Raw genomic sequence first — 11,758 nt, forward strand, 5'->3', positions numbered from 1 at the left:
CCTTCTTGGCTTTGTTATATCTTAACCCTTTGTTTGGACGGTTGTTGCGTATTATTTCCTAACTAGTAAAATTATTCGCGCTTTGCACAAGAATTTAGTGTCACAGATTTTATAAAATAATACTTAAAACCTATTGGACATTAAAACTAACACACTATATTATCTTACATACAAGATTACATAGTAACAAACATTAATAATGTAAAAAGATGAAAATGATTAAATCTTATCATTTATCCTTAATAACATAAGCATAAATTAATGATTGTAAAAATACATATCATGATCTGTAACATAAACAATGTTATTAGTGAGCCACTCAACAAGAGCAAAGTACACACATATTTAATTGTGAAGAAGAATAAGAAGAGGAGGTTTACAATTTTTGTTATTTTAAAATGAGAGAAAACCCCTCTAATTATAGACAACAAATGATAGTGTGAACAAATATTTATTGTGCCTTATCAGAAAAGTTACAACTATTTGGAAAAGTTGCAACCCTTCAAAAAGTCATTACCTTTCATAAAAATCACATCTTTTCATAAAAGTCATAACTTTTAATTAAAGTCGCAACTTTTCATAAAAATCACAACTTTTCATAAAAGTCGCAACTCTTCATTAAAGTCACAACTTTTCATGAAAGGAGATGACTAGTTTTGAAAATAAGTAAATTAACAAGGAATTCTGATTTGTGGTGGCGCCATGTAGGCGGGCCTAAGGTTCTTATATATATATATATGATATATGATATGATGTATTATATTGTATGACATTGTGTTTTATTATATGATACTGTATTATTTTACTGGTCATCGTGTTTGAATAGATAGTATCATTTGTCGTCTTTACATAATGTTACACATTCACAATTTGAATGATAAACCTACAAAGAAAAATAGGATATGAAATAAAGTTAATATGAAAAGGTATGGTAAAAAATGAAATATAATTATTAAACAATAAATAAAGATAAAATGAGAAGAAAATATTAAGGTAATGAAGTGATTACACCAAATTAATTAAGGCTAATATGAGTCTTTTCATCATTAGCTAATTATAAATTTAAACTATACGATATAAGAAAATTTAAGTAATAATTAAAATAAATATTATATTTAAGATACAAAACAAGATGTAAAGGAACAGAGTGGAGGACAATTATCACAAATCCCAACATATGCTAATACCTCTCGTCCATAATTGGAGATAATTATTTTTATTATTAATTTTTTTTAAAAAATGTAAAGCGCTTAACAATTTTATCAAATAAAGGGTAAATATGAAATTTTTTTTTGTAATTTTCTTGGACTTTGATAAATTCTCTATTTTGAGTTATGAAAAATATATGAATAATTCACTTAATATGAATTAGAGAATAAAAGCTTGTCACTTCTTCCTAATTCTTATTATTTGTCCATTTTCCTTTTTATATTTTATATATAAAAAAATTATAAATAAAAGAGATTTTCTTATTAATTTACCATTTAACTCTTTTCGATTCTCTATATTTATGTATTTTATCCCTCAATATCAAGATTAACAATGATGATTTTTTTTGAAGTTTTATAATACTTATAATTTTAAAAATAATTAATTTTAACTTTCCAAAACCTAACTTTGGGCAATTCGAAGTAGCGGTGGGTGTTGGGTATTAAATTCGGATTTTTTAAATTTCGGATTAGTAATTTGATAATTGGTAGTTAAAGGTAGGTATCAAATATCAAATTTTTAAATTTCGATTCGATAATTCGATAAACGATAAATTAAACTTCGATTTGATACGATATTTGGTAATACTGTATTGAAGCTATAGCCGATTGTTTTACAAATTTAATATCATTTCTCCAATCATTTCTATATTTTTTTTATATGGAGACACGATAATAGAAGATTAATAAGTAAGAAATCATCAAGAAAAACAAAATTGATATAACTAAAAGACGTATGTATTTGGATTGTTTATGTTTATTATTTAACTTTCTCTTTGGACTTGTACTAATTAATGAGTAATGAATATGTTGATGAAGTAAATACTTTGGTATTAGAAAAATACCAATCGAATACCAAATGGTACTAATATTTAATACCAAACCCAAATTCGAATACCGTAATTCTGAATTTTTTCTCTTGAATACCATACCAATCCAAATTATCGAATATTCAATTATCACAAATTTCGATTCAGTTCAATTTTTGATATTTTATGTCCAATCCTAATTCGAAGACAAGCAAACTTTAGACATTTTCGTATCAACTTAAGGCACATATGTCTAAGGTTTAACCATTCTTTGTTTGAACTCAGGGCATACATATTTGACAAATCAACTGATTTTTTTCTTGAACTTCAATTAGTTTTTTTTTTTATGAACTTAACGCATATATGACAGAAGTTTAACTGTTTTTTTCCTGAACTTTAAGCACTTTTGCGCAAACAGATTTTTGCCTAAAATTAACTTGTTTTTCGAATATCAATAATCTAACATATGAGTCATCAACACCTACATCTATTTAAAATAAACTCAAATTTAAAATATGAATTTTAAAGATTTAAAGAACAAAACCTAATCATCAGTTTTTCAAAAACAACAAATCTAACACTCTTTAAAGATAACAAAGAACTTAGGGCATATATATTATGATTTATGCCAAACTAAAACATAGATAGATATAGTGTGATGATAGCATGGAAGAGTACTCACTAAAGGACTAAAGGATTGAAGCATGCATCAATGATACCATAAAAATATTTAGATATATTGTGATGATTTCATGGAGGTCTCACTAAAGAACTAAAAGATCGAAGCATGCATCAATGCATAGAGGTCTCACTAAAGAATTGAAGCAATGATAAATGATACTATAACAAAATATATGAAATTAAATTATGGTAAAAATATAAAGAATATTATGATTCGGGAAAAAAGCTAATGAAAAAAATAAAGAATAAAAAAATAATCCAAAAAAGGAGAAAAGAGAAAAGAAGGAACGGGAAATAAAGAAATTCAAAATAAAATAAAAAAAATGCAAAAATAAAATGAAGGAAAAGAAAATGGAAAAAGGGGAAAAATAAAGAAAAAAATACAGAAAAATAAATGAATAAAGAAATAAATGAAAAAAAAAATAATAAAAGAAAAGAAGTATAAAGAATATATATGTTTTTTTTTATTAATTTTAATTTTAATAAATAAGTTAGTGATTTTAGTATTTTCTTAATTACTTGTCGTTGTAGTCTTATTATTTAATATTCCTATAATTTTATTATTATTTTTTTAAATAGTTACTATATTTATTTTTAAATTTAATTATATATATTTTTTAAAATAATAAAAATGATAGAGAGGAAGAGCTTATGGTCAGTCACATGAATAAAAAAAATAAAATCTATTTTTTATTAATTTTGATTTTAACAAATAAGTTAGTGATTTTAGTTTTTTTTTAATTACTTCTTGTTGTAGTCTAATTATTTTGATTTTCATGCATTTTTATTAATTTTAAAAAAAGTTAAGTACTATATTTATATTAAATTTAATTATATCTTTAAAAAGAAAAATAAAAAAGATAAAAAGATGAGAACAACCTTTCACACGAAAAGAAAGACCGAACATTTTCCACGTGACTATAGTCACTTCATGTGAAAGGGCCAAACAAAGCCAAACCCGTATACCTATTTAACCACCTATTTTTTCTTGTTTTTCTTGCTCAGTGTAAAAACATGGAGATTCATTTCAATTCTGTTTCGTTCTTGCTTTCCTTTTTCCTCCTCTTAGCTATTTTCTTTCGAAAATCGAAAAAAAGTAACCAAAAATTGCCACCAGGTCCATGGAAATTGCCTATTATTGGAAGCATGCATCACCTTATTGGAGCACTTCCACATCATGTTCTTAGAAATTTATCCAAAAAATATGGACCTCTAATGTACCTGAAGTTAGGGGAAATAGATGCAGTTGTTGTATCATCTCCGCATATGGCAAAACAAGTATTAAAAGTTCATGACCTTTGTTTTGCAGCAAGGCCAGAGCTTATGACATCTGATATAGTCTTTTATAGTCAAAAAGACATTGTATTTGCAAGATATGGTGATTACTGGAAACAAATGCGTAAAATATGCATTTCAGAGTTACTTAGTGCAAAGATGGTCAAGTCATTTAGTTTAATTCGACAAGATGCAGTTCATGATCTTGTTGCATCTATTCGTTCTACGCCAAATGTTGTGGTTAATATATCTGAAAAGGTTCTTAGACTTACTAGCTCTGTTATATGTAGATCAGCTTTCGGAAAAGTATGGGATGATAGAGATAATTTGTTGATGTTGATGAGGGAAGTACTATCCTTATCTGGCGGATTTGATATGGCTGATTTCTTTCCTTCTTGGACATTACTTCATGGAATTGGTGGAATGAGAAGCAGATTGAAGAGTATGCATAAAAAGTTTGATGTAATATTGGAGAAAATAATTCATGAACATAAAGATAATCGAGCAAATGGAAAAGAGGGAAACAGTGAGTTTGGGGGTGAAGATTTGATTGACGTTTTACTAAGAGTTATGGAGAATGGTGAACTTCAATTTCCAATCACAAATGACAGCGTCAAGGCAATTGTTTTAGTAAGTTTGTTCTATCTCATCAAAATAATCATTCATTTAGTGTCTTGTTCATGTTTACACTTATTGTATCACATAAACAAAAACGAATGAAAAATGAGTGAATGCTCATGTTTACACTTATTGTTAGTTCCATCATTTGTCAAAATCATAAATATTAATAGCTGAACTTCAATGCTGTAGGACCTGTTCTTCGGGGGAACTGAAACTTCATCAGTAATAATACAATGGGCGTTGTCTGAACTGATGAAGAACCCGAATATAATGGCCAAAGCACAGGCAGAAGTGAGATGTGTCCATAAAGGGAAGAAAGATTTGAATGACAATGATCTCGAAGAGTTGAAGTATTTGAAGTTAGTGATCAATGAAACACTACGGTTACACCCTGCATCTCCTCTTTTAGGCCTTAGGCAATGCAGGGAGGAAACAATAATTGATGGCTACACTATTCCTCTTAAATCCCAAGTGGTTGTTAATGGTTGGGCTATTGCAAGAGATCCTAAAAGTTGGGATGACCCTGAAACTTTTGTGCCAGAGAGATTTGAAAACAGTGTTGTGGATTTTAACGGAAATCATTTTCAGTATATTCCGTTTGGTGCAGGAAGCAGAATGTGTCCAGGAATGCATTTTGGTTTAGCTAATGTTGTGTATCCGCTAGCACAGTTGCTTTATCACTTCGATTGGAAACTTCCATATGGACAACAACCGGAGGATCTGGATATGACTGAAACACTTGGAATATCTGCAACTAGAAAGAATGATCTTCACTTGATTGCCATTTCACATGATTAAAAATGTCATTATCATAGTATAATGATGCTTAATTTCCTATTCAGACTCTATGCAAAGTTGTATTTCAATCTTTCTTATAAGTTTATCTTTCTAAGTGCATAATTGATCTTGGTTGGAATTATACAGCAACTTTCATGAATATAGATTGATGATCTCCCGATTTGTTCATTGAAATTGCCTAACTATATTGATAAAAGATATGAGTAATATGACAGTTAACTTATTTAATCAGCAATAATATCTTAAGCATATCTATTAAACAACATAAGTTGTTTTTCGCTTTGGCGCCTCTCTAAAATTGCAGTCATGGTAAAATTTTTTGTTTATTTAATCATCAGGGATTCTTAAGCACACGAGTTTTCAACAAATCAAAGTAGAAAAGGGAAGGCTTATTATCCAACAGTATAACATGACTTCTATACTCGTGTCAACCAAAGTTTATGTGGATCTATTCAAATGTTTAATGAAGTTGATTGGAAAAATACGAACTACTCTACAGAGAATTATAATTTTGATATGATAGTGAATTGCTCGAGATTCGAACCGGAACTAGTCTAATGGAGTAGATAAGTTGCTTGTTAAATAAAATAAATGTTAATCTTAGATTAAATAAACAAGTAAATATATATACTATATTTATTTTTAAATTTAATTATATTTTTAAAAAATAATAAAAATGATAGAAAGGAAGAGAATAATCTTTCAGGTGTAAAGAAAGACCGAACATTTTTCATGTGACTTACTACATGGTCAGTCACATGAAAAGAAAAAATAAAATATATTTTTTACTAATTTTGATTTTAATAAATAAGTTAGTGATGTGAATTTTTTTTTCATTACTTTTTGTTGTAGTCTAATTATTTAATTTTTCTACATTTTTCTTAATTTAAAAAATGTTAGCTACTTTATTTATTTTTAAATTCAATTATTTTATTTTAAAAAGAAAAAGAAGAGAATAATCTTTCACTTAGAAAAGAAAGACGGAACATTATCCATGTGACTGACTTACATGGTCACTTCACGTGAAGGGCGAAACAAACCAAACCGCTTTATCTATTTAACCACCTCATTTTTCTTGCATTCTTCCTCAGTGTGAAAACATGGAGATTCATTTCATTTATGTTTCATTCTTGCTTTCCTTTTTCCTCCTCTTAGCTATTTTCTTTCGAAAATCGAAAAAAAGTAACCAAAAATTGCCACCAGGTCCATGGAAATTGCCTGTTATTGGAAGCATGCATCACCTTATTGGAGCACTTCCACATCATGTTCTTAGAAATTTATCCAAAAAATATGGACCTCTAATGTACCTGAAGTTAGGGGAAATAGATGCAGTTGTTGTATCATCTCCGCATATGGCAAAACAAGTATTAAAAGTTCATGACCTTTGTTTTGCAGCAAGGCCAGAGCTTATGACATCTGATATAGTCTTTTATAGTCAAAAAGACATTGTATTTGCAAGATATGGTGATTACTGGAAACAGATGCGCAAAATATGCATTTCAGAGTTACTTAGTACAAAGATGGTCAAGTCGTTTAGTTTAATTCGACAAGATGAGGTTCATGATCTTGTGGCATCAATTCGCTCTATGCCAAATGTTGTAGTTAATATGTCTGAAAAGGTTCTTAGACTTACTAGCTCTATTTTATGTAGATCAGCTTTTGGGAAAGTATGGGATGATAGAGATTATTTGTTGATGATCATGAGGGAAGTACTAGCCTTATTAGGCGGATTTGATGTGGCTGATTTTTTCCTTCTTGGACATTACTTCACGAAATTAGTGGAACGAGAAGCAGATTGATGAGTATGCATAAGAAGATTGATGTAGTATTGGAGAAAATTATTCATGAACATAAAGAGAATCAACCAAATGAGGAAAAGGGCCACGGTGAGTTTGGGGGTGAAGATTTGATTGACGTTTTACTCAGAGTTATGGAGAATGGTGAACTTCGATTTCCATTCACAAATGACAACATCAAAGCAGTCATTCTAGTAAGTTTGGTTCTTCACTCATCAAAGCAATCATTCATTTAGAGAGTCTTGTTCATGTTTACACTTATTGTGCCACATAAACTAAGACGAATGAAAAAAGAGTGAAAGTTTCTTAATCTTAAAATCATTCACATATTACCTCTCTCATGTTTTAACTGTTTGATATAACAGCTGTTTCTGTTATCAGGAGAGGAGCAGATTAAGAAACATGTAGAAATCTTACCATCTTTCATTTACTTGTTGGTATATCTATCATTATTTTTTTATAACTGTGGTGTCTGGGTCAGCTTACACGCACCTTGACTGATTCCACGGGATACCTGCCACCAGAAACAGGTACTAGCTAGGTAACTCTGTCCACCAAGCCTAGAACAAATGGGAAGTCGTTCTTTTGTCGTGGCATAATGTTACATAGAATGGGATGTACAAAGGTTTTCTTAAGTTCCTAGCTACCTCAAGTGGTAGTTTTCGTTAGTTTCATCATTTGTCAAAATCATATATTAATAGCTGAACTTCAATGTTGTAGGACATGTTCTTCGGGGGAACTGAAACTTCATCAACAACAATACAATGGGCGTTGTCTGAACTGATGAAGAACCCGAATGTGATGGCCAAAGCACAGGCAGAAGTGAGATGTGTCTGTAAAGGGAAGAAAGATTTGAATGACAATGATGTCGAAGAGTTGAAGTATCTGAAGTTAGTAATCAATGAAACACTACGGTTACACCCTGCATCTCCTCTTTTAGGCCTTAGGCAATGCAGAGAGGAAACAAAAATTGATGGATACACTATTCCTCTTAAAGCTCAAGTGGTTGTTAATGGTTGGGCTATTGCAAGAGATCCGGAAAGTTGGGACGACCCTGAAACTTTTGTGCCAGAGAGATTTGAAAACAGTGGTGTGGATTTTAACGGAAATCATTTTCAGTATATTCCGTTTGGTGCAGGAAGCAGGATGTGTCCAGGAATGCATTTTGGTTTAGCTAATGTTGTGTATCCGCTAGCACAGTTGCTTTATCACTTCAATTGGAAACTTCCTTATGGACAACAACCGGAGGATCTGGATATGACTGAAACACTTGGAATATCTGCAACTAGGAAGAATGATCTTCACTTGATTGCCATTTCACATGATTAAAATGTCATTATCATATATGTAAAGTTGTATTTTAATCTTTCTAAGTTTATCCCCTAAGAAAGTAATAATTGATCTTGGTTGGAATTATACATAAATACTGTTATGTGATTTTGACACCAAATCCAAGCAATTTTCATGAATAAGATTGATGATCTCATTTGTTCATTGAAATTGCCAAAATATATTGACAAAAGATATGAGTAATATGATAGTTAACTTATTAATCAGCAATAATGTCTGAAGTATATCTATTAATCCACATACGTAAAACCTCACTAAATTAATATTCGGTTAATTAATAATCTTTTAAGATAATAATTTCCTTCGGTCCCAATTTGGGCCAATGGAAAAAATCACTTATTTCAATAAGATAATAAGATAATATATTTTTAGAAGACCCGTATTTAAATATATGGTCCCATTAATATTATAAATTAATAATTCTTCAAAGGCCAAACCCATCGATGGCCCACTAAAATTGGCACCAAATTTCACTTAGACACATTAACTGGGAGATGTTCATCTTAGACACCTCATGTAGGGTCCCAATGTGTCATTTTGATGTTTTTTGCTGACATGTCAAAGTGAGTGTGATACACTCAACAATAGCGCGTGAAAGACTTAATCTAACCAATTTTTTATTTTATTTTCTCTTCTTCTTCTCCAATTTTCAAGCCACCACCTCCCACCATTTTTTCAAGCTTAAACTCCTTTAATGGAGGTCAAATTTTTTATTCAAAACCGTTTTTTAGTCATTTTTTTTCTTCTTCATTGTATCATCAACTCCCTCTACCTTTTTTGCCGGATAAATGGATAACAACACCATATTTCATATTTGATCTCTCTTTCTTTCTTCTTTTCCCTCCTCTTCCCACAAAACAACACTAAAAAGAAGAAAAGAATAAATATGAAAAATAGTAAAAGAAAGGATTTTTTTTTTTAAAAAAAAAAACACAAAAGAGATATAGAGTGTATTGAAAAAATACGATTTCCGATTCAACCTTTTTCGCCGGGAAAAATGGATATCAACACTCATATTTTATCATTTTTCTTTCTTTCTCTCCTTGTCTCCCTCCTCCTCCTCTCTTTTTTTTCTCAAAACAACACTAAAATCGAAAGAAAAAAAGAATCTAAAACAATTTTAAAGAGCAAATTAAGAAAATTGTTGGGTATAGTAGAGAAGACAACTACCATGCGGGAGGGGTTAGATTGATTTTTTTAGAATAATATTTTTATTTTATTTACTAAATAGATTTTAAAATAATTTTTAACTTAAAATAACACATGTAATCATTTAACTGGTTGTTTGTCACGTCATCAACGAGTGTATTACACTCTCCTTCATCTTTTTTCTTATTGTAAAAAAAAGTGTCAAAAGAATACAGCGGGACCTTATATGAGGTGTCTAAAATAAACATCGCACAGTTGATGTGTCTATGTGAAACTTGGTGCCAACTTTAGGGAGCCACCGATGAGTTTGGTCTTCTTTAAAAGTACAAATATATTTAAGAAAATTTAGTGAAATATGATTCTATTATGTTCTGTTTTTTGTTAAAATTTAAATCTAGTTGAAATTCATCTCTAACTTTTCTTATTGCATCCCAAAATTTTGGTGATGTCTTTTCGAATTGCACCATAGAATTGTGAAGAGATCTAGATGCAAGTGTTTCCTTCCACGTAAATGGTTCCAAAGGTATTGTATCATCTTCAACTTTATCATCAATATTGTTTTTCCAACGATATCCACAATTTGTTCTAAATTCTGTGTAACATCCGGCAAGTTGAAATAACTATGAAGAGGTTTAAAAATCGGAAATAGTCATTTTTGGAAGGAATTCAAAAAAAATCTGGAAAATTTGGCTAAGTGTGGAAATCAACGAGTTTTTGGCCAACTTTGAACAGTCGTAACTCCTAGCTCAGGATGAGTTAGGAGGGAGTAGTTCCAGTTATGGTTGCGAAGCTTGTGGAACGATCTTTCCAACGCCACCGATTTGCTCAATTCCGAGTTCGTATGAGCGAGTTATGCCCTTTGAAAGTTGGGCAGTTGGCAGGGAATTCGTCTAGAAATTTTAAGGGCATTTTGGTCTTTTCCCTAGCCATTTCTTTTGGGATTATATTGTTGTATTAGGCTGATCTTTGGATCATTTTTGTCCCATTTTGAAAGAGAAAGAGTTAGGGTTCTTGAGAGTGAAGAAGAGAAGAAAGAGGAGATCAACAAGATTCGTCAAGATCATCGTGGATTTTCATCGGGGGTGATCCCTATCAAGGTATGTGAGTTCTTTGTGTGGGTTGATCCTTTCCCCCACACACCAAGCTCATTTTTATGATTTGAGAAAAGATTGGATTTGTTGTTGAAGTTGTTGAAGTTGTTAGTTGTTGTTGATGTTGTTAGTTGTGTTGTTGAAGTTATTGTTGGTTGTGGGACATGATTGGGTTGTGTATTTTGAGTTGTAATCTATTGTATGTTGAGAGATTGATGATCCTTAGTGTTTGGGGTTAAATCCATTGAAGTAAGGATGGGTTAGAGTTGAAGAAAATAGGGAGAAAAGTCAAGTTTTCTGGGGAAGGGGCTGGCGCGTCGCGCCTGCCAGCGCGCCCCAAAAAGGACTCTGAAGTCCAGCCCTTGGGGCGGCGCGCCTCTCAGAGCGCCAGCAGGTGCCTTCTGAGCTTCAAGGGCTGGCGCTCCGCGCCTTGCAGAGTGCCAAGGACGCCATGTTCCCCCATTCTTTCCATGCTTTCTCATGCATGTTCCTAGGTATTATACCTATGTTTCCTAGTTGTTTCCAACACTCTAAGGTACATTTAGACATCCCGAATTCATCCATAAACATGTGATCATATACCTTAAATCCGTAATTCAATTCAAGGCAAGTTAGGATCGAAGTTAAGGTGAAGTTAGAGCCAAGTCAAGTAAAGTTAAGAAGTAAGTCCAAGCAAGTCTTTAAAGCTTTCCAAGAGTCGTTATTGAACGTCTTAACGTAGTTTCAACTTTTAAAGTCAAGAAAAGGGTTTAGAGTTCCAAGTTAAGTAAAGAGTTTCAAGTCAAGAAAAGGGTATAGAGTTTCAAGCTAAGTGAAGAGTCTCAAGTTTCAAGTTAAGTCAAGAGCATAAAGTCGAGTCCTTTTTCCAAAGTTATTAGGGAACTATGTACTTCCCAAAGAAGTTTCTAAATGTTTTTACATTTAAGTAAGAAAGGAACCATGTTTTCCAAAAGATCCCTTAGGCTAAGTTTTGAGTAATT

At 31.2% G+C, this 11,758-nt stretch overlaps 1 protein-coding gene and 1 pseudogene across 1 annotated transcript; both read left to right on the forward strand.

Moving 5' to 3' along the window:
• Positions 1–3,712: 3,712 nt before the first annotated feature.
• On the forward strand, positions 3,713–5,402 carry LOC125842415 (premnaspirodiene oxygenase-like). Its single transcript, XM_049521715.1, has 2 exons — positions 3,713–4,603; positions 4,784–5,402. The coding sequence occupies exons 1-2, from the start codon at positions 3,713–3,715 to the stop codon at positions 5,390–5,392; spliced, it is 1,500 nt and encodes a 499-aa protein (XP_049377672.1). The 3' UTR covers positions 5,393–5,402.
• Positions 5,403–6,491: 1,089 nt separating this feature from the next.
• On the forward strand, positions 6,492–8,565 carry LOC125842414 (premnaspirodiene oxygenase-like; annotated as a pseudogene).
• The last annotated feature ends 3,193 nt before the right edge of the window (positions 8,566–11,758 follow it).

The sequence above is a fragment of the Solanum stenotomum genome, chromosome 10 (assembly GCF_019186545.1).
Source record: "Solanum stenotomum isolate F172 chromosome 10, ASM1918654v1, whole genome shotgun sequence".
Lineage (NCBI taxonomy): Eukaryota > Viridiplantae > Streptophyta > Magnoliopsida > Solanales > Solanaceae > Solanum > Solanum stenotomum.

Excerpts from the sequence above, each read along its gene's own strand:
- LOC125842415 (XM_049521715.1), top strand. The coding sequence starts at position 3,713 with ATGGAGATTCATTTCAATTCTGTTTCGTTCTTGCTTTCCTTTTTCCTC. Across the intron at positions 4,604-4,783 it reads GCGTCAAGGCAATTGTTTTA|GACCTGTTCTTCGGGGGAAC; the intron begins GTAAGTTTGTTC and ends TCAATGCTGTAG.